Source organism: Anser brachyrhynchus (assembly GCF_964034855.1).
Source record: "Anser brachyrhynchus genome assembly, chromosome: 2".
In the NCBI taxonomy this organism is placed as follows: Eukaryota; Metazoa; Chordata; class Aves; order Anseriformes; family Anatidae; genus Anser; species Anser brachyrhynchus.
The window spans coordinates 49,060,779-49,084,988 of record NC_137695.1 but is presented as its reverse complement, the minus strand read 5'-3'; the positions used below and the strand labels follow the sequence as shown (position 1 = coordinate 49,084,988).

The 24,210-nt window shown below is 36.0% G+C and overlaps 1 protein-coding gene across 7 annotated transcripts in view; it reads left to right on the top strand.

Annotated features, from left to right (window-relative positions):
• Nucleotides 1-24,210, top strand: part of ATP9B (ATPase phospholipid transporting 9B (putative)) — a 179,128-nt gene that overhangs the window by 68,998 nt on the left and 85,920 nt on the right. For all 7 annotated transcript variants that reach the window (XM_080581008.1, XM_080581010.1, XM_080581009.1 and 4 more), the window contains 2 exons: nucleotides 13,135-13,229; nucleotides 22,464-22,544. In XM_080581008.1, coding sequence (XP_080437134.1) covers nucleotides 13,135-13,229; nucleotides 22,464-22,544 — 176 coding nt within the window. The remainder of the gene's footprint in view (nucleotides 1-13,134; nucleotides 13,230-22,463; nucleotides 22,545-24,210) is intronic.

Below are 24,210 nucleotides of genomic sequence, written 5' to 3'. Positions count from 1 at the left end.
CAAACTACTTTAATGTGTTTCTGTACTTAAGTTCCTATTCCCCTTTTTACATTTGATTTAATGCAGGCTTGAAATGTTTGATATCTACTTTAAGCCACTGAGTAATGCCAGATGATACGAATATACTTAACACTGATGGTTTTTATGAGGTAGAAACATAAAGCTGCTAATCCTATTATGCTATATGTATTATTAATGTAAAAATTACAGAGTAAAATGTTATTAGAAGATAAAATGCATTTCATTGCCTAATTATTTTCTGTGCATACTTGGGTGTCTTGTACAGTGCATATGTTGCATTAGGTTTGCATTAAAATAGTAACAAGGAAATACTTTACTGTAAATTTTGTACAATAACTAAAAAGACAATAACTAAAAAGGGTTGAAAAAAAGTTCCTGGTATGTATAGAAGAGCTTGTATATTGTGTTGGTCATAAATCTGCCTGTTCCCACACTCCAGTGATTTTGGGGCATTTGGCAGCTTGGGTGGAGCAGCGGTTTGGATATCTTGAAATCCTAAGCGAGTGTTCACTGCAGTTTACATGGCTTGCATTTTTTCCATGTATGTGAGCTATACAAACTGCATTGAAATACAGCAGCTCTATTGTTTTGTAATATATATGATTTTGCTCACATTTAAAAATGGCACAGGTAGATGTGAAAATTGTATGCTAACTTTTGAAAATGTGATGTTACTTGAAAGCAAGCTAGCTGGTGTAACTTTTAACAAGGGAGACCACAATAATAATAATAATAAAAAAAAGTTGCTGGTGTCTGTTTAAAATGTGTGTTCTGTTTTGTTTTGTTTTGTTTTGTTTTCAAAGTGACTCCATGAATAATACAAAAGAATGTTTTAAGTTCTGGATCTGTAGTAAAGTTCCAGTCAGACTCAGCATGTTGTCAGCAGCTCTGTGCGCAGTAACTTTTCTGAGGTTTCAGTGCATTACCATTCAATGGGCCTCTCAACTTACTTCTTGGCAGGGACCAGAGAATGAAGTGAAGACTGGATGAACATGTTGGAAATGGGCTTCTAAGGCCAGGTTGTCCACTTGTGGAACAGTAGAGGAAGAGTAGCTTAGCACTTTGTTCATCTTTGAGGTTGTGGTTTTAATCAGGTGGGCAGCTGAGCTCCAACACAATTGCTCTCTCGCTCCCCCTCCTCAAAGGGAAAGGGGGAGAAAATATGATGGAAAGGGCTCAAGGGTTGAGATAAGGACAGGGAGATCACTCAACAATTATAGTGATGGGCAAAACAAACTTGGTGTAGGGAGATTAGAGAAATTTATTACCTATAACTAACAAGCTAGAGCAGTAAGAAACTAAAAAACAAACTAAAACCACCTTCCCCCCCATCCACCCTCTTCCACCTCCTCCCCCCAAGTGGCACAGGGGAACGGGAATGGGGGCTCTGGTCAGTCCCCAACACTTCACCTCCGCTGCTACTTCATGGTCACTCCCTGCCCCTGCTCCCCGTGGGGTCCCTCCCACGGGATGCCGTCCTTCCCGAACTGAGCCTGCGGGGGCTGCCCACAGGCAGCAGCTCTTCAAGACCTGCTCCCACACGGCTCCGTACCACGGGGTCCATCCCCCAGGAGCAAACTGCTCCAGCACGGGTCCCCCACGGGTGGGCGGCAGCTCCCCCCAGACCCCTGCTCCTGCGTGGGCTCCTCTCCACGGGCTGCAGCTCCGGCCCGGGGCCTGCTCCTGCGGGGGCTCTCCATGGGCCGCAGCCTCCTCCAGGCCACATCCACCTGCTCCACCGGGGGCTCCTCCACGGGGGGGCTGCAGCGTGGAGATCTGCTCCGTGTGGGACCCATGGGCTGCAGGGGGACAGCCTGCTCCACCAGGGGCCTCTCCACAGGCCGCAGGGGAACTTCTTTCTCCCCATTTTCTTATACTAGAAAAGTTTTGCCCTTTGCGGAGCAGCATAAAAAATGTAATTCATGCATGCTCTTGGGCAATCCTCAAGGGTCTGTCTTTAAACACCTTTGCAACTCTAGCTGGAAAATCACTGCACATTTATCTGGATTTTGTCATTTTTAGCAAGCTTATTTTTTAATGTATTCCTTTAGTTTGGAGTATTGGAGGCTTATAATAAGTGATGAAAGTAGTTTGTCTCATCATCATGCAGTACTCTTTTCTCTAATACTTACAACTTTCACAAGTTTGGTTCAAGAATTCCCTGCTTAGAAGCAGTTTATTTTATGTTTTCCATGAAGTATCTGTTCGAAGAATCATGTCATGCATTATGGATTTTTAAAAATACTGACACCTTCTTTTAGATGTTTTTCTCTTCTTCACTGAAAGCTCTACTCTGCAACCTGTTAAAATTATCTTGATGGTTGTTTGAAATTAATGGAAAATGTATCTTGGTGATCCTCATCTGTATTATGAAAAAGGAATTTCTGCATAAACTATAAAGGTCAGATTATTAGGTGTAATGAGGAATGACCTTTCAGTAGTTTTTAAGTGGTTTCACTACATTTAGAAATGATCCTCATATCAGTCTTAACATATTCATAAGGAAAGCATAGCTTGGAGATGTAGTCAGTTTCTGATTTTCATATGGGGCTTGAGGTGTGGCTGGCTGAAGTTGGGATGGAAGCATGTGTAAGTCTAGCATCTCTCTCTTCAGTGGTAGAGACCCTGAGAGCCAAGTAGTACACAGGTGAGTAGGGCTCTCCATAGAAGTGCTAAAGCTGATGTTTCCACACTGTCATTGCTCTTGGTATGTATGGAGGGTAAATGAAAGTTAGGTTGTGTTTAACTGTTTCAGGTACAGTTTTGATTGCAGGTGTCCTTGTAGCTTTACAAACTTTCTTTTGTCAAGCAAAAAGGAACTGGGGAAAAAAAAAAATGAAGTTGTGTGCTTCTTGCTGTAGGGAAGTCCAGTGGTCAGTCTTCATGGGTGGGTCAGTTGCTTCTTTCTAGGTTCCTGTTTGGTAAAGCACATTATCATCTTTGCTAGGAAGAGGTTTTTTTTTCTAGTTCTTTTTTCTAGTTTTTTTTTTCTCATATGTCTGTTTTAATCTGATGGCTTTATCAGCAGCTCTGTATTTGTGTATAATGAGGTACCGAGGTTTTATTTTTGCTCCTCCTCATTTAGTTACTGGTGTGTACTTCAAGTTGATTACTTCTGCTAAATCTGGGAGACTAAATGCACTTTTAATGGATTGTTTTATATTTGGCCATACACTTTTCTCCATATCTTTTTGTTTGTGAGCTCTGCTTTCCTTGGGAGAGAAAAGGAACCTTAAATAATCTAAAAGAACTATTCTTTAAGGTGTATATACATATATATTTTTTGTACTATCAGTCTTTACAAGTATTTAAGTGTTAGGAATGTTGATAGAGTACTGCTGTCCAGTCAAAGCTTTGAAATTAGGGAACTAGTTTATTCAGTATTCTTAATGTATGTATTGAACCTTATAAGGCTTGTAACATCAGTGTTTGTGTGTGCTTTGCATTGGGATCAGAAAATTACTTGATTAATTTTTCTACTGAAATTTAAGACAAAAATACAAGAAAAACTAGTTAAAATATCCTAATTTCATTTCTGTTATGATAGGCAGCAATATAATTGTTTCTTGCAGTGTACCTACTGCAAGTCTGACTGTACATTTGAAGAAGAATCTTATTGAAGCAAACTTGAACTTTCTCACTATGATCTCGCTCAAATTCTCACTATGCATTTTTAAATGAAAACCAGCTTCCCAATAGTAAGCCTGAATGTTTTCCTTTAAAGGCCAAATGAGTTCTTTGTGTTAAGGACAGATAAATAGAAAAAGCCAACTGAACTGAGTACTTAGACTAGAATAATGATTCCAGGAAAACAATGGTAATATAGCATGGATAGTGTTTATGGCATTACAGCTGTGGAATAGTATCCATGTTGTGTGATTTTGCTATTTTAGCGTCACCTTAAAATCATTTGCAGTGCAGCTACTTTTGTTTTTAAAAACATATGTAACCTCTTTGGTTGCAGAAGGTTCAGTTTCATCCCTTTGACTTATCCAGACATGCAGAATATCCTGCATCAAAGTAATCTGTGATTTCTGTGAATTAATTTGGAAAATATTTTCAATCCTGGTTTATCTGATACTGCTTGTTGAGAAACATAATTCTAATGAAACATAATTCTAACAAAACATAATTCTAACATATGTACTTAAGCATGACTAACGTTGATGGTGCTAGCAAAATTGGTTTAAAAATTAATGAGCAAAGCTGAAAATATTCTCAATTCATGGATTTTAGTCAGATTGTGTTTGGATCATGCATGGGATAGGTCCCCATAAGTTACTCCAGTTCTAAATGTCAAAAAAAAACAATTATAATAGCAGACAAAACAAGTGCAGAAAAAGGGAGTGGTGTCAATGAAAAATATTCTTGTTATTGTATAAAAGCTATCAGTAGAGCTGATATCTCCCAAGTATGGTACTGATTTTTCTACCATTATGAAGTGGTATTCTGGCCTCCTTTGATTTTTTTGATCTGGAAAGTGAAGCAAGGTCTTGTTCAGCATTATAAGCATTCTGTATGTCAGAGTTTTAGACTTATTACTGTTTAGATTTTTTTTTTACAAGATATAAAATTGCACATTCCAAGTAAAGGTACAAATAATACAGATTACCTTTTTTCCTGTCCACTGAGTTTCTGCAAAAAGGAATTATTAGTATACATCAGAAAAACAGTGGAGCAAAGTAGTATATGAAAACCTATTAAATGGAAGGGTGAATTAATTCATGCTTTTGAGTATCCACCTGTATATCTCAGTCATCTAAATCAGTTGCATTAAAATTTGAGAATGTGAACGTGAATGTAGATGCTTTTTTCCCACTTGGGACATTGTTTGCTGTATGTAAGATAATTCTGTAATGTTTTTAATAAAAGTAAAAACTACTAAAGCACACTGAATCAATACAGCAATCCAAAAAAAGATGTTGTGGATCAAACTTGGATTAAAAGCAAGTGTGCTTGTCAATAAGGAACTGTGATGAGCTTGGTGGTATCATATTGACTGTGTATTAATACACAGTATCCTATAAGACCATCAGCTGATTGTTTAGAATGTAAATGAATCTGTTGATGGATCCAGTGACTGATGGCTTAAATTCCAATTAATCAATTGCTTCATCAGTTTCTTAATTCAGATCAAATATCTCAAGTACACACAGTTCTTTTACTGGTATTAAGAGAAATTAATGCTTTAAAACTTATTTCATTGGTCTTGTATAAATGTGACTACATTTTGTAATCACATCCTAAAGGGATGGTGCTATAGCTTAAATGTTTAGGGTGGTTCAGCTGTTCTGGTGGTTTTTTCCCCTCTGTAATAGGTATCATAACTGAAAGCTTTCTGTTGTACTGGTAAATGAAACTCTGTAGTCTAACATGTCATCTTGGTGCTGCTACTCATCTTGTCATCAGTTTAAAATTTTCATGCACATAGTCACTTAAGAAATATAAATGACTTAAAAATTAAGTTGCTCATAAATGATCTGGTGTTACATATGTGAAGTGCATTTTTCTTGTTCATGTTCTAGTAAGCCATCTCTTTCAGTGTTTTTGACTTAAAGCAGGAAGGCTGTAACATCACTAGACAATATATAAACCGTTCATGACACCACAGTTCCACATCCCTTATTTCACAGTGACCCATCAATTAATTCATCAACACTTGATGCAGGCTCTTCACTGTGACATATAGACGAGTTGATCTTAATTTGATTGCTGTTAAAACCTTCCTTTCCTGACAACTGTTGTCAATTATACAAAATAAAATCAAGTATTCATAAGTAGGCTGTAATAGGATATAGGCAGACAGATTTAATAATTCAGTTTTGCTGAGCCTTGAAAGGCATTAGTTGTAGCTGTTGTTCTCATTTGTAAAAAATTCATTGGATACAGATCTTCAGCGGGAAGGCAGACATAATTTTATTTATTTAGATTTGAGTGTTGGAAAGAAACTAGACCTATAGTTGTGGTTTAGTATTATCTGTGTTTGTGAATAACTGTCGTGAATTTCTATTATCTACATGTTAGAGAATATAGATGTAACTTAATTTTGGTTTTGGTGTTTGTTTGGTTTTTTGAGACTAATTTAAATATATACGTTCTATACTTATTTTTCGATTCTATAAATGTAATGGGAATTTTGCCCTGAATTTATAAATAACAGATAAAATAACACCTTTTCAAGGCCAGGGCACTTGGTCTTTATTCTTGTTTAAAAATAAAAAAGGCATATTACTGCACATCTGCTATATACAAGTAAATTACAGTTGTTTCCATCTTATGCATCTTTATCACAGTGTGACATTAAAATGTCTTAAACGATATTTGAATTCTACCTGTAAGTCCTCTTAATTCCTACTAGCAAATCTTTCTTAATACTGCTGATATTTGGAAAAAAAAAAAAAAAAGGAAGCAGAAACCTTTAATGTTAATGTTCTCCAAGAGAAATTTAAGTAAGGTTTTCAGAACTCCTGTGTTGTTGATTAACTTCCTATATACAGTTCTTTACTGTGTACAATGACATTTATAACAAATACTGTGTGGGGGTTGACTGCTGAGGCAATGTGGAAAGGATTTGAATGTACTTGTTAAATCTAAAAAATTGAAGTCTTTTTTCAAGATATATCCTGCTAGTACAATGCTGATAAATAGGTGTAGAAGACAAGATCTGCTGTAAGTGGTTGCTCTAAGCAAGTGCAGAAGTAGTCTAGGACAGAAATACTATTTTTTTTTTAATGATACGTTGTTCACTGTCATTTTTTTTAAACGCAAGTCAGAGTAAGTTATACCTTAGGTTTTTTTTGTTGTTGTTTTTTTTCCTCTTCACTAAACTCATATTCCTCTCTGGTGTTTCATCTCATGACTCAGAAGTTCTTTTTCAGGTCCTTATGTCCCTTCTTATGTTTCTATTAGCCAAGAAACCTTTCCAGTCCTGGAAGTCAAGTGTTTTAAGTATTATCATACTTTGCTGAGTTCTCTTTTTAAAAACAAAGCTGGTAAAAAAAAGCAGAGGTAAACTGTCTTTTCATTTTTCCAGCCTATCTGAATTTTTCATTGCTATTTTCAGAATTTAATTTGCAAGGACTCTCCATGAGTTGATGCATGCATTTTGAGGTATTTGGATTCAATTATATAGTCTTGGATTTTTCAACAGCATTATTCCATAACAAAGAACACCCGTGTATAAGTGGTATAATATTCTGCTTCTATCTGATTATTTTAGGACATTATTAGGCTATCATGAGAAATTCGGTTGCACTGGTATTAAAGAGCCTTTGCCTAAAAAAAAAATAAAAAAAATAACAATAATACAATAATACAGTAAGATGCTACAAATGAGACACAGTTTTGTTTCTGTAGCAAACTAAAGCAACTTTTCTAGGGTTGTTGTTACTTTCTTTCCACAGTCATAGCAAATATTAAATCTTGATGTAATTCCAATCATTTGAATGATTTTTTTCTTCATTATATAGCCTTCCATGAAAATTAGGTACTTTTTATACTTTTTTCAACTTTTAATAAATAATTTACATTATTTTCCTTTTGCAAAGTAGATTGCTCTTTGTCTGTCAATTTCATTATTCTAGAGTTCTTATTTTAACTGCATTTCTTTACAAACCACTTGGCAAACAGGCTGATTAGTGAAGTAGTTGTTTTGAGGAAAACAAGTCTATCTTTTTGCTTTTCAGAAACAAGAGTTCCAAATGAAACAAAATAGTGAATAATTTAGTTAATACATTAAAAAAAATCTCTTCCAAGTGACATAATTAGAAACAAACCATAAGCTAGAATACGTTAAGAAAATAAATAACATTGCTGGTAATAACTTGTTTTCAGAAGCCTGTATTAAAAACTGTAATTAATTCTCTGAAGGGTGTATATAAAAATATAATTTTAAGTGCTTGATGGTAAGCACAAATTTATGCATATTATAATAATTTCAGGAAATTAAATATAACCACATGTAAGAAACTAATGCATAAAATATGAATAAGTATTTGGTAGTGTAACATATGAGATATAGCTAACTGATGATAATAATATGATATAAAAGGAAGCTTATGATACATTTTTTTACATGATTAAGAAGCTTTCCTTCCCGTTCTCCTTCTTCCTCTCTCAAGTGAGGTTGTAGGAGCCCTTTTTGTTTGAGACTATAGAGTGACTCACATTCTCCAAACACAATTTTTGTTTGGGTACTTTTTCTTCAGGATTTCTAGAGGCAGGCATACCCACAAATGAATCATCATGTTATTGATGGACATGTAAGTATAAGATGCTCACAGAAACATTAGTCCTATACACATGCCTCATGTATGTTCTGAATAAAGCCTTAAGTCCAGAACACAATGAATAGATAAGATTCTTTCTACTTACTCTATACTGAGCTTTGTTTGACAAATCTTAGCCAGATACATGATGGCCTTAAATTAGTATGTTCATAAATAAGCTTTTGTTTTTCTATTTCAAAATGGTTTATAAGCTACTGAAAGAAACAGTGTTTTTCTTCAGTAGTAATACACACAATCCCTTTTGGGAAAAAAAGGGCTACATTTCAAGGTATGCTTACTTTTTAACTTTGGTTCTCAGTTTTAGGAGAAATTCTTTCAAATGCTAATGTTTGTTTTGAAACTAAGTAGTATTATGTCAAAATATTGTGTTGACTTCAAAGAAATCTGTTTTTGTAAATGAACTCAAGCTGTACAAATGAGGCCTTGATCAGTCAATTCACTGAAAAAAACAGATACCGATGTATTGTGTGTTGCCACAAGCTATGCAATAAATTAAAATAAGATTATTTTATGGGAAGAGTTGAAGTTCTTTGCTTCTGGTTGCACAGACTTCACTTAGTCACAGATTGTCACGTTCATAGAATCTTAGCAGCTCTTCAGGAACTGCTCCCACACGGCTCCGTACCACGGGGTCCATCCCCCAGGAGCAAACTGCTCCAGCACGGGTCCCCCACGGGCGGCAGCTCCCCCCAGACCCCTGCTCCTGCGTGGGCTCCTCTCCACGGGCTGCAGCTCCGGCCCGGGGCCTGCTCCTGCGGGGGCTCTCCACGGGCCGCAGCCTCCTCCAGGCCACATCCACCTGCTCCACCGGGGGCTCCTCCACGGGCTGCAGCGTGGAGATCTGCTCCGTGTGGGACCCATGGGCTGCAGGGGGACAGCCTGCTCCACCAGGGGCCTCTCCACAGGCCGCAGGGGAACTGCTGCTGCGTGCCTGGAGCACCTCCTGCCCTCCTCTTGCACTCACCTTGGGGGCTGCAGGGCTGTTTTGCACTCCTCTCCTCTCTCTCCCAGCTGCTGTTGTGCAGTAACTTTTTTTTTTTTCTTTTTCTTAAATCTGCTCTCCCAGAGGTGCAAACAGTTTTGCTCATGCCTTGGCTCTGGCCAGGGGCAGGTCCCTTTGGAGCCAGCTGAAACTGGCTCTGATCTGCCATGGGGCAGCTTCTGGATTCTTCTTGCAGAGGCCACCACCCCTGCAGCCCCCCACTACCAAAACCTTTCCATGTAAATCCAATACACGTTCTTAACTTCAGGTTCTTAAAATGTTTTCATCCTTTGTGCTGCAGGCACTTTTATTCCAGGACGGTCTTAGGGTAAGGACAGACTTCCAATAAATAGCTGAACTTTTGCTAGAACACCCAAAAGAGAACTGTAGTCCTAGGACTTACCTAAGCATGCAAGTTTCACTGATTTCAGCTGAAATGGTTTTAAAAAATCAGTCTAGTTGTACTTGGGCTTACCATGCACGGAGATGCTCTAAACTGATTTGTGCCTGTCTTCAACTGATTATGCTAAATGAATACTAGGTAGTAGTAAAGTAATTTAAATGTATTCACATGAAGTTTGTACTACTTCAGATAAATGATTAGCTCTTCAAACCCGGTGTAATTTCTTTAGATGAAACTTTAAATTCTGATTCATTTCACTCAAAAATTTTCTCTATAAAGACAAAAATAAATCAAACACATTATGTTCAGATTTGGCTGCTAATCTTGAGTGATTGTCTGTTTATGGGAAATGAGCATCTGTGTGCCCCCACTTTTAAAAGTACTTTAATTTCCTGATTCTCCTTTATATATGGCTTTATGAAAAGTATTTCTGTCCTTAGAGATTTCTTATGTTCAGTGTGGAATTTCATTTTTCTGTTGTTAGCTATGCTTGATTGCTAAGCAAATGTTTAGCAATCCATGACTTTTCCTTTAAGCACATAACTTAAAAAAAATGCACAAGAATATCATAAACTTCTATGATTTGTACACTGGAAATAATTGTCTGGTTCAAAAATTATCCTTGAATACACAGAGAATAGCAATTTCTGATGTTTGTATAGTTGTTTTTTCCATGTAAGTCATATTCATGTTAGAAATGTGACTTTTAACACTGATGCAAAACATTGTTAAAGTATACATAAACCAAACATTTAAAAAATAATTTGTGATTTTGGGGGTTGGGGAAAGGTACACTGTCAAGCATTTTCGAATGGTGCTGTTAAAACAGCTATTTTTCCAAAAAAGTTTGATTTTAGAAGTTAGGTATTGCTGAGTTGAATATGTTGAAAGGTGAAGTACAAAGTGAGAAATACTTGGTTCTTTAGAGGTTCAGGAACTTGGTGAGAGTTAGAAGTTGTTTTTATATGTTGTTTCTAGTCATATGTTTAGTATCCTGTGTTTATATCTTAGTTAAGCCAAGTTTAATATCTCATTGTATAGTTAAAATGACTTATTTAGCTATGATGAAGTATTTGAAGTGGAGAAGAGGATTGTATTGTTTCGGTTTTGCTGTTGTGATCATTATTGAAAGCTGACTTGGCAGAAAGCAGTCCCCTTTTCTGGTTAAAAGGGAAACAGGCTATGAGATAAGTTATTGATGAAATTAACTGCTGAAGTGGAGAGGAAATGTGGTTGGCCAATACATGTCATAGTGTGAGCTCTATTAAATGGATGTATGTGCAGTCAACCATTCACAGGGGCCACACTGGTCTTGAACTGCATTGATCTATAGTATAATTCTAAATGAAATTGATGGAAGAAAGCAACCATTGACAGGAAGGGTAAAGAGAACCATGAAACGTCTTGAACAGGAAAAGTATGATGGAACGTAGACTGATTATGCCATGGATAGAATGTGCAGTGAAACTGGTGTTTCTACGTGTTGCTAGATATTTCAGCCTTACTTATAATGCATTGTATGTCATTGGATTCTTCAGTGCTTTACAGTATTTCCTTTTAGAAAAAAATCCATAAAGAATCTAGTTGAATTTTAAATCAGCTTGTCAAGAATTTATTTTAGGTACAGCTCTGCAGCTTCTATCTTAGTGCTTTGGTCATGTTAAAGTATGTGCTCTAAGAGTCTTTTGTATGAAAAGATTTGTTTACTTACCGTCTGCTTAATATAAATACAACTGTCACATGAAGACTTGTAAGCTTCTTTCAAAAGACTATTGTGTAAAAAATGCTTCCTTCTAGTCAGATATAATTTTAGATGGCTTCCTGCTCCACCATGTCTTTTCAGACTGTTAGCTCATTGAACTTCTTAATTTATAGGCACTGGTGAATAAAACATTGGGTTCTGTTAGATTTTACTTGCATCGGGGTCCCCATGTCCTGTAAAAGAATCTCTCTCGTGTTCACTCATAGATACATAGTTCACTCACCCTTTCTGATACATAGCCTATTAGATATTCTGATGCGTTGCTTATTAGAATCACTGATTTACAGGCATCGGCTCACTGTCTCTGTAAGAAGACTCAAACCTGGATAAACTTCTTTGCCAGTGTTTCTTTTAGTTTAATTGCTACCATATCACTACTAGCGATGACACTACTTTTTTAGTTTTTATTGGATTGGTTAAAATAAAGAATAACTTGTGTATACACATTTATGTCTATACACATTGTTTAAAAATAGCAAATACCTAGAAAAATCTATCTTCATTTCACAACCATAGTATACAGTATAAATTTGTGTATAAATTTGTTAAGCTTTAGTGTAATAGGATATCCCAAGTTGGAAGAGACCCACAAGGATCATCAGGTCCAACTTCTGGCTTCACAAAGGACCATCCCAAAATGAAGCGATATGTCTGAGAGAATTGTCCAAACACTTCTTGAACTCCTAATAGAGCTGTAATTATTACTTGAGAAATGTTTAAGCATTCTCTAGTGTAGCGAGTGTGAGGAGTATTGCTAAATTTTTTTTGCTTTTTAAAAGGCTTCAAACCAATAGGAAGTCTGTATTTTTTTTAAAATAGGCTTGCAGTGTTCATGTGGCAGGCTTTTTTGGGTCTTACATTAGTAACCTGTGTAATAGTCCATACATGGTGATACCATCTACCTAGTTATATGGGACGTTACATAGTGATGGAGAGGTCTTGTTGCACTGCGCTTAATTTTCTCTTTCTTCTGGTCTTCTAGAAGACAACTAGTCTTCTGTCTGTAAAGCATACTGATTCTCTTCATTATGTATCAGTCTGTATCTTAAGCATCCGTCATATTTTAATTACTGTTCATGTGTTGACAGGTTTCTTTAGTTTTGGATCCTTGACAATTACAGGTGATTTAAAACTACTTCTCTTAAGTAGAATAAATTAGTGTCCTAACTATTTTTGAATGGTATCCACATTAAGGATATAAAGAGATGGAGGAGTTTCAGTGAATCTAGGAGAATATAAGTAATGGAAGCTTGTTATATGTCATAGCAGCAATGAGACAAAATTGCAGATTTTTTTTATTCTATTGTCTTGGAATTGCACAAGTGGCAAAATCCTAAAAGGAAAATGATTAAACCTTTTCCAACTTCCACCAGTGAAGTTCTATTTCTTGCTGATAATATTCGAAAACCTGTTTAGAAACTGTTAAAAAACCTGTAAAAGAGGATTTTTTTTGCATGTTCGTAAACAACAACATTGTTAATTTTATCAGGAAAATGTTTCTATTTTCCTGGCAGAAAGCATTTAATCAGCATACAGATTCTAAAGTATGAATTGATTTATATACACAGCATTTATTTTAAAATATTTTTAAATTGCTTTGCTTTCACTCTTCCAAATTTTTAACTCAAACTGAATTTTTGATAACTAAAAAATAGTTTCACGTCTTTCTAACTTCAAGGTTCATGTTTCATTCGAACTGACCAGCTTGATGGAGAAACAGACTGGAAACTGAAGGTTGCTGTCAGTTGCACACAAAGATTACCAGCTTTGGGGGTAAGCATTTTATCTGTTTGCTTTAAAAATATCCTCCACGTGTACCTATATCCTTTAGATATGACTATTAAAATTATTGTAAGTATATATGTAATTGGAAAATATGTTACCACAGTTTTGGTTTTTGCAATAAATAAGACATAGGTATTCCACTGAATGCTGAACAAGAAGTTGGTAATACAAATATTCTTGCTTTTACACTGAAAAGAAATGGAGTCAGAATTGGATTTTTATCTTTCTGCTTAGTGGTTCATACTGTGGTCCACACTCAGAGATGCATACTCTGCAGAAGCTTATCCCAGTAGTAGGGTTTTCATCCAGTTGTTATCCTGCAAGTGCAAGTCATTCTTGCCTCAGAAACCATTGCTTTAATCACTAATTTTGGAACTTGGAAAAAGTGGTCTGCACTTGGACAGTAAAGTGCTTTTTGTGGTCAATATGCTTTCTGGTCTGACTAGGTGAAGAGTGGAAGTTCATGCAAGGAGAGTTTTCTAGGACTTGTCTGGATGTTTACAGGTTTTTTTTTCTTGAGTGCATATGCATGTCTTAAGTGTAGGTAAATTGGTAAAACTAAAATTGTTAAAAAGGACATAAGAATGAGTGTATATAAACATACATTCAAAATATGACATCTAAAAATGCTTATAGATTTTTTTAAATACATCTCTTAATGGGATGCTAAATTGTGTTCCATGTCTTGGAGAAGCTTGGTATTCTACAGGAGAGTTGGCTTGTTGTCAAGAGACTTCCTCTGAAAACATACTCAAGTTACAAGCTTGTGGAAACTTAATTGCACGGGGTTTCTGATGTTTGGACACTAAGTCCTTTGGGTGTAAAGACCAGAGTATCTTGAGAGGACTTTGCATGTGCCATCTTAATAGAACAAATAACTGTTGGATTATCTGCCAGATCTTAGCAGGACTTTTGCAGCTATTTGTGAATTACAGAGTTGCTGCTACACTGAAGTTAGCCAAAGATAGAACTCCTTCCTGTGTTCATAGTGGTTTGGCTACTGGTTTCAGGAGGAGGAACAAAACATAGGTTTGTATCTAGAGGATTGGGAATGAGGGATGGAACTGAAGATTGGTCATGACAGACAGAGTTGCCAGATCAGGTGTCAGAAGGTAGTTCTAATGCAGGAACTGACTTTAATTAGTATTGTATAACCTGCACTTGAATTCATTATTTGTAATAATGTCTGTTCTGTCAGTTTTTGCCATTTAATTATTGGCCCATTTAATCATAAGTTTTATTCATTAAAAAAATGTTGTTTCTTCACAACATCTCTTTGAGACACAGATGCATTCATTTGTCTAAAATTGAGTCAATTTTCTATCTTGCTTTGACTTCTTTTTTGGGGGGGGGGGCTTTTCAGATAGTTTATAACTGTATGTAACATAGCTGTTCTTTAATTCTCTTTCATTTTGGAAGTATCACGTACTGTGTTTGTTGAATGCAGCTCTTCCTGCAGAGTAGTGAAGAAGTAGACCTAGTACAACAGAGAATTACTGTGATGTAACGTTAATATTATATTCTTTGGTTAGGGGAAAAAAAAGTTATCAATAGATTTGACTGGAATATATTGCTAATCATCTACAGAGATGGTATAAAATTATGGATACTTGATTTGAAGGAAGTAATCATATAATCATAGAATATTCTGAGTTGGAAGGGACCCACAAGGGTCATTGAGTCCGTCATCGCTCCACACAGCACTACCCAAAAATCAAACCATATGTCTGAGAGCATTGTCCAGATGCTTCTCGAACTCTGGCAGGCTTGGTGCTGTGACCACTGCCCTGGGGAGCCTGTCCCAGTGTCCGACCACCCTCTGGGTGCAGAACCTTTCCCTAACACCCAGCCTGACCCTCCCCTGTCCCAGCTCCATGCCGTTCCCTCAGGTCCTGTCGCTGGTTACCAGAGAGCAGAGCTCAGCGCCTGCCCCTCCGCTCCCCTCATGAGGAAGCTGTAAGCTGCTTTGAGGTCTCCCCTCAGCCTCCTCTCCTCTAGGCTGAGCAATCCAAGTGACTTTAGCTGCTCCTCTTATGTGTTCCACTCTAGACCCTTCACCATCTTTGTAGGCCTCCTTTGGACACGCTCTAATAGTTTTATGTCCTTATATTGTGGTGCCCCAAACTGCACACAGTATTCAAGGTAAGGCTGCACCAGCCCAGCACAGAGTGGAACAGCCACTTCCCTTTACTGGTTAGTATTGCTGTGCCCAGTGCACCCCAGGATATATGGTTGGCCCTTTTGGCTACCATGGCACACTGTTGACTCATATTCAACATGCTGTTAACCAAAATGCCCCAGATACATTTCTGCAGGGCTGCTCTCCAGCTTCTCATCTCTCAGCCTGTATGTATATTCAGGATTTCCCCATCCAAGGTGCAGAATCTGGCACTTGCGCATGTCAAGCTTCATATTGTTGGTGATTGTCCAGCCCTCTAATTTGTAAAAATGTCTCTGCAAGGCCTCTTTACTCTTGATGGAGTCAACAGCTTCTCCCAAGTAAATGTTCGTTTTGCAGCTATTTGCAGAAAATAAATTGGAAATGATTGAAGTTGGGGAGTTTGCATTTTAGTGGTAGGACATGCAGCCTCAAGTTTGTGCAGAAGTGAAGGCTGCTTCAAGTGGTGGTGGTTTGGGACATGGAGCGTAGGGAGTGGCAGTGTATTACAGAAATTACTCATGCATCTTGGGAACAGCATACAAGTCAACTGTCCAATATACTAGCCATTCCTTCCTTAGTTGTTCCCTTTTGCTGCTGCTGTTAATCTAACTCCTGCTGATCCCTTTTCATGAGCTGTAGATGACAACCTGAATTCAGATAATCAAATACAGTTTATCATTTAACAAAGTTTCCCTATCTACCAGCAGCAAATGGAAGCCACCAAGCAGCTGATGTGCCCTTACACTTTCCCACATTCACGTAACTGTTTACTTGGCAGAAAGCATCATACAGAGTGTCATGCAGACTACCTCCTGATTTCTCTACTGGAAATGGTTTGGTCAAACCATTGACACTTGGTGGTTCCCTCACTCTCATCACTATAACATTGTGTCCCAAACCATTATTTTCAGAGAAGATCGATTTTACGTTAGCCTTATACTTCTGAACTCTAGTTAATAGGGAATGTTTGGGATTTTATCTTCAATGAAATTATTTTAAGTGGCTGCTTCTTAGCTGGTCTTGGATCGCTTGCAGTGCTTCACTCTGAAGTTCCATCCGTCTCTGGATTGTTTTGGGGAAATGGTAGCCAAATGCCTACAAATGTAAATATTTTTTAGGGGATCCTGTATCTTTCACAGAAGGTAGAGCCCAACACATATCCCAGAAGGATGCTTCCATTCATGCGGGAAGCATGTTAGTATTTCTTTAATTCCTGCAAAGACACTTCTGCCTTTACTGCTTGAGCTGTCTGTCATCTTGAGGAAACTGTGTGGGTGAGCAACTTCACAAGGTTAGAACAAAGGTCTAAGAAAGTGAAATTCAAACTAATATAAAAAATATTATTTTTTGTAGTTCCTAGTGCAGTCATAAAAGTGGAAAGATCACTATATATATACACTTTACACATTCATTTTTTAAAGTCAAATTAAAATGCAGTGAGCAGAAATGTTCATGTTATGTGTATAGTTACAGTAAAAATACAGTTTTGGGAAAAGTTAATAGTAGCAATAGGATATACATATGCTTTAAAGATGTGTAATTGTTTTTGTAGAGGTAGGTGTTTTTTACACCCTTTAAAATCTTACACCCAAGTGACTTTCAAAAAGGAATGCTTAAAATATGTAATGGAGGTTTTCTCAGCAAACAATACCTAAGCTTTTATGTGCACATGATGGAAAAATTTGAAGCAGCTTGGTTAAAAATAAGGATAATTTGAACAATCTATTTCAAGTAGTCTTCTTTTCACCCTAGACCTCTACAGTCACCTCTGTAGCCGAAAACACCTCTTACAACTTAAAAAAAAAAAAAAAAAAAAAAAAGGAAAGTTGCTTTTTCCAGGAAACTTGAAAATGTCTTTTGGTTTATAAAACCCTTGTATGCTTCCTTGTGTTCCTGACTTGAAAAATCACTGTTTTACAGTGATTATCTTGCTAATCTGTGCAGTATGGAGCAGGGGCATGTGCTTTTGGATAGCCTTAGAAGTACTGTTGGTGAAACTTGTTGGGTTTTGGAGCAGTCTAGCAAAGGACTGAGCTTTATTCTCCAGTCTTGGATCAGCTTTGGTTATCTTTTTCTGTACAAAGAGTTGGAAGAATCAGGCAATGATCCTTCTTCTGCTAAAAGAAACTGCTAGAGAAGTGGTCCTCCATTCATTTACATTGTGCTGTACGAGGTGGGCAGTGCATTGTCCTATTTGCCTAAAAAATAATGACATGATTAAAGTAAGACATTTCAGTTAAGGAACACCTATGTAAGTGTGTTTTTTTGTTGTGTTTTTTTTTTGTGTGTGTGTGTGTGTTTTGTTTGCTTTTTTTTAGTCAGGTCATTAATGAGAAGTGCTTTGGTTTAAGTAATTTTGAAAAATGAACCTTCTCAAATGCCAGTTCACTTATATACAATAAATACCTGTTTCTATCAGTTCTGTATAATTCTGTCAAACAGCATTGCCACTTTCATAGTCAGTATGCTACCAAAATTTTATTGTACACATGATAATTTATACATTTCAAAATGTTTATACAATCAAAACAAACACCCCCCCACACTGGAATGGTTCTCCTGCGCAATAATTCTTGCTTGCCACCTGCTGGGCCGCTGGTGAAATAGCTGTGGCAATGTGACACTTGAGGGCCCTTCCTTCAACTCTTTCCAGATGATCTCAAACTAAGCGCAAGTTTTTTCTGCCTAAGGATTGATGCAGAGTTTCACGTCACAGGCGTATGCTGTTTTTTAGTAAATTCAGAATTAGTTGAAAGACACAGTAAAGAAAATGGATAGAGCACAGTACATTGCGTGCCTACAAAGAATTAGAAGAAGAATCCAAAGTTCTTTTAGTCTTGTCCATTTCAAATAAGTGAAATGTTTGAATTCAGTACTGCCTTTGAACTAGAGTAAGTGACCATATTTGTGTGGTTGGGTTCAACAATGAGACAGGTTTCTCTGGTGAAATTTATAACTGCTAATTCACCGACCAGATTCCAATCGCAAATAGAACCTTCTTAGAAGTGCAGAGGGATGTGAAATGCTGTCTCTGGGGTGAGGTATTTTGCCCCCAGGGTCTCTGGGGCTGGTGTTCTGTTCTTTTTTTCTCTCTCCCCTATCCCCTCTGCTATGGTGGATCACATAGTTCCAACTGACCTTCTGTTCTAAAGTAGCAGTTGTTCATTACAGTAGTAGTTTTCCTTTTTTTCCAGGGACTCTTCCCATATTAACTGCTATTACAGTGTCTTTTCCATGTGCTTGTAGGATATTTTCAAAGCTGAGGCTTAACGTTTATTTTTGCATATTAAAATATATTTTTAATAATTTAAGAGAACATCTGCAAGTTGAGCATAGAGTAGACCAAACAATTTGGTAATATATTTGATAAATATATGCTCCATATTTGCCATACATTTTGATTTCTTTAGTTACTGGACATAAAGGTGGTGAGTATCTTGTGCTGGCATGAGCTGTCAGTCACACCATCAGAGCAGCATTGTAACCTTACCCACTGTGACACCCAGAATAAATAAACCTCCAGACCATCAGAGCTTTTCTTAAAGAACAGATGACACCACCAAGGAGATCAGTACAGATTTTGTTGTCTTTCTAAAGCACTTAATGTGATCAGAGAATTAAAATTTCAACAAGTCATCTAATGATGGCTGAGTTGCAAATACTGTGACACCTAGATTAGGTTTCTTGCAATTTCATAGTTATAGGTGGGGCAGTTTTTCTAGCAATCTGCACATTCTGAGGCATTCTTCTCTAGCTTATGTGATCAAGTAAATTTATTAACAGCAATGAGGTCACTGTAATTTTCAATAAATGTTGACTTGCTGATTTATATCAGAAGATCCATACAGCAGTAAACAATAGCATTTACATTTAATTAGTTTTATTGAACCAAAGGCAATTTTATTTGTAATGAACTACATGTTATGATTAAGAATGTATTTTAATGATCTTTAAGTAAGGTGAACAAATGTTGCCCTTGACCTAATACAGGAGATTTTTCTGTTATTGATAACTTTAGGATGATTTGTAAATAACTGTTGTGAAATGCAGAATAGAACATTTTCGTTATAGTACTATCAAGTCATTTCCTGCCTTTCAGCAAAAAGGATAAAATGCTTTTTTTTTGAATTACTATTTTTGAGTTACAGACAATGAAATACATTATGTCATCATGTCTTTTTATTTTTAATCTCATCTACTGTTGTATAAAAATAACTTTTTATTGCTTGAGACTTTAGGTCTTTCATGTTGTTTCTTTAATCTAGAATTGTTACGAACCCCTGGTTCAAGTGATCTTTTTTCCTTAAGTAAAAAAATCTGAGGTCATTTGCCCTCACTGTTTCCTAAAAGCATCCCAATTTTGGATGTACAATCCTATTTCCATTGAATGTATTGGTAGTACTAATTGGCTTCAGTGAACCAGTGGTTCAGTGTTCGTAATATGAAAATAATTCTTTGATAAAGCTGAATTTTATGTAGACCAAGATCCTAGTTAGTTAAATCATTAATAAAAAGTAGTTCTCTTTTTTAAAATAAATAAAATCTCTTTTAGAGGGAATTTCCCTCTACCTGCTGCTACATAGGGAGAAGCAATGACACAGCCTAACCAGGCAAATTTTGCTTGATCAATGAGCTGAAGTTTTATTTACATGTAGCATTGCATACAAATCTTGATGCCTCCTTTTTAAACTACCATTGTGATTTCTTTCAAGACTTCGAGATGAGAAATGCACTACTGGGAAAACAACATTGTATGAAGGAACATCTTTGTACTCCTACCTTTATTGTAGAATGTAATTCATATGTAAATGTCAATCTTCTATAAATTGTATCATTCTTTGGTCTTAAGAGACTTCAGCTTCTTTATTTTACTGGTGTGAGAATGACATCCATTCGGTGTACAGGACATGGGTCTACAGAGAAAATGTCCTTTTCCCTTTCCCCCAGTAATGAAAAAATACTTAAGAAAATTTCTGAGCATATGTAATATTCTTCTATAACTTCTTTCTACTCCTCATCAATGAAAAAGCAATGAACTACCACCTCAGTTTTCTCCCTAGAGTAGAATTTTTATTTTTTTTTTTCATTTCTTTAACAAAAAAGCATGCCCTCTTGGAGTACTCAGCTGGTTCTAGTTTGTGGCATTCTAGAATAATTGCAGATTTCAGTTCTTCAGAAACATATGTGGGGTTGAGTTGAAATTCAAAAAGAAAAAAGGAAAACATGAAAAGTCTAGGTGCTAAATCAGAAATACAAAAGAACTAAAACATAAAAATACAAGATGTGAAAGGTATGTGGTAGAAATTTTTACATTTAAAATGTAACAAGGGAGGACATCGCAATAGAAGCAAGTACCTATACGAGGATTGGAAAGGAGGAAAAAATATTACTGTACAAATGCCAATGTACTTAAAAGGGTGGTGATTTCTGCTTCTTTTTATTCTAATGTTATTTCCCACTAAGTCATTCTTTGAAAGGAGAGAAGTTCTTGGTTGACGCATTTCACTAGCAGTTTTTATTGTGTATAGGGAGTATGTGTGTGGTATTAGTTTTCTGCAGTACTATCCACTACTGAGAGACTTTATTTTTCTTTGCATAATAAAGCACATAATAGCCCAGATTAGCTGAGTTGTAGGTGATAACAGATTGGAAAGAAGTGAATGATGAAGATATAGGACACCATGTGTATTAGTTTCATATGAATTATTTCTTTTGAAGCTGATGAAAGTAGATTGGAAGAACAAGGATGCAATGAATGAAACTTAATGTGAAAGACTACAATAAGTGACTAATATTTTAAAGATAAATATAATTTGTGAGAGTTAATGTTCAGATTTAATTCTTTTTTATAATGTATGTTAAAGTTTGTTTTTGCAAGGTACGAAGTAAGAAATTTCTTGTCTAGATAATATAAACTGAAATACAAACTAATGGTTTATACACATTTTTGAACTTAAGTCAGACATGCTTGATAAATGTAAATATCAAGATTAAAAAACAGATTCATTCATACCTTGAAAAGTGAAAATCTGTATTCAGAAATCTATTGTCATTTTATCAGAGTAATAAAAGGATAAAAATGTGTAGATTTTAAGGCACGTTTACACATAGGTGGACAATCGCACCTTTATTTTTGTATTGTTCAAATTGTTTTATTCAAAGTTAGGGAGGGTTGTTATATTGAAATTATGAACAGAAAATTGCATGATTTTAAAAATGGCTATATTTGAGCCAAGGTGTGGCTACACATCCATAAAAGAGGCTGTAAAATTAATTCTGCTTTTGAAGACAGCACATTCTAGCTAACATGAACAGGGTATTATACACATAGCATCTTCTCCTCAAAGAATGAATCTTAAGTCTGATTAGCCTTTTGCAAGATTCATTCAGTAATAAAGGATGTAGGTAACCCAAATAATAGGAACTACATACAGTGAGAAGATAGACACCCTTGTGTTTCACCACAGGTTGAGATTCTTAGGCTGGCTAGGCATCGGTATAGAGCATCTTCTCTTCTCCAGAGTTGTATTGTGTGACCATACATGAGAATTATACTTATGCTGAAATCTCTTACTTGCTCCATCAAACCATCAACACTTTCTTAAAGTGTCTGGAGTTTTTCATGGATTGTCTGCAGATGTGTATGCTGAATGATCAGCATTAAGGAGACTTTAAATCAATGTCATTGCTTGACTTTGTATTCAGTTGGCTTTTTGCTCTAGAAAAGTATTTTGTTTCTGGTTTAATTTAAAATAGAGAAAAATCACTTTATTTGTAAAGCAACAAATCTACAGAAAACATTTTTAAGACAGACTCTTAAGCAAAAATAAATTATATCTAATTTCTAACTCATAAAACAGTTTTGTTTGTAAAATATCAGCACACTTAGAATACCATTTTGGATCTCTTTTCTTTATATTAAGATGTACTTGAAAACCACATGTTTATTGAATTTAACTTGGGGTGGTAAGGGTCATAAATTGAAATCTTTACCATTAAAAGGTTCTTCAAAATAGTTGATTAAATTTAAATACTAGTAAATACGTTAATCTGTTTTACAGGATCTCTTTTCAATCAATGCTTATGTTTACGCTCAGAAGCCACAGCTGGATATTCACAGTTTTGAGGGTACCTTCACACGGGTAAGTAGTGTCTATAAATACAGTTGTACTCCCCTCTCTCCCATTTCTCAGTGTGAAACCTATATTTAGTATTGAAGTTGTATTGAGTCTTTCCTAAGCATTATAAGAGTATATCCATGTTCTTGCCGTGGAAATGCTTCATGTACAAGATATTTTGGTAAATATGTATTGCAGAAAACTAATACAAATAGAATATCTGGAAAATAAAAACCAGAATCTGAGAACGGTGTATTTGTTGACATCACAATAATCTTATATGAAGCCATTTCTGTAGTAGCATATTTTGTTTATTTCCAGGCATCTAATGTTTTATTCATATGTCAAAGAAGTGTCAAGTTGAATGTATTCAGTAGCCTCAGACAATGCAACTGATAGTTTATATGCAGTGAAAACGTGTCTTCTTTAACAGGGTTTCTTTGGAAGTACTAGATTTTCCTTGTAAAGTTCAAGTACCTTGAAAAATAAAATAAAAGTTACTTACATGGGAGCTTTATTAAACCTTTTTTCCAGCTATATATTCAAGACCAAATATGATAACTTTGCAGTCATTTTTGTAACGTTTTTGCTGTTATTTTCAGAAGGTGGCCTGCTAAAATTAACCCTTTAAAGTGAGGTGTCCAAGCAGCTGATTAAAAAAAAATCACTTTAGAGATTTTTAGCTTTATCTGTGATATTAGCAGATGCAGTGATTGTTTTGTTTATTTCATCTACACTTAACTGTTAGTTGACTCATTCCTCTTGATAATTTGTTTCTAAAATAATTTGAGAGAATTAGCTACAACAGGAGGGAGAGAGAAGGGTTTTTTTACCCAAGTGACTCGAATTGGTAATAGAATCTGTTCAGTAATTGGAATTCCAGTTCCCAGTTCTAACTACACTGATGAGATATTGCAGTTGTTGGCTCTCAAAGACCAATTTATACCAGTTATATAGTTCATGTAGCCTACAAAGTAAATGTCATTTGCCCATAACTTACTGAAGCTGTAAGCAACAGTGTTTACTTAAACCTTGTATTGACCAATTGTTCAAATGAAACTTCTCTTAACAGCTGTAAAATTATTTCTATCCCAAGAGCTAAGCATATACTTTTCTAAATATAAATTGAACTCCACAGAGCCTTTTTAACAATTCCTGTTTGTGTAATTGAGACATTGGGAAATGATGACTAAACAGTTGCTCCCTGTTGCGGGTTCCATTTATACATGTAATAAGAGCTGTATGATTCCAGCATCCCTGATATGTGTAAATAACCATGATATACTTATGCTTTCAGGATTACATGTTTTGGACTGCTTAAGTAGGAAGGGCAGTTTAAATTGCATTTCTATATGCATGCATCTGAGGGCAGTGTCGTCAAATTTGGTTCATAGTGGATCACACTGTTCATATTTTTAGAAACCTTTTCTTCGTGTTAACTCTATACCTCATGCATAGTAAAATTTGGCAGTGTATTGATTTAGGACACTTTCCTACTGATTTGTCTTTCCACTTCTGCTGTGAGCCCTTACTTGTTACACTAAATCATTTTTTGCATCTAATCCCTATTTTATATTAAGGTTAAAAAAAAGTAGTGTGCTTAGTGATGCTAATGTATACATTTTTCCTACTTAGGCATTGATGTTCAAAGAATTCTTGCAAGGGTAGGTTGACAGGGTAATAGCACATT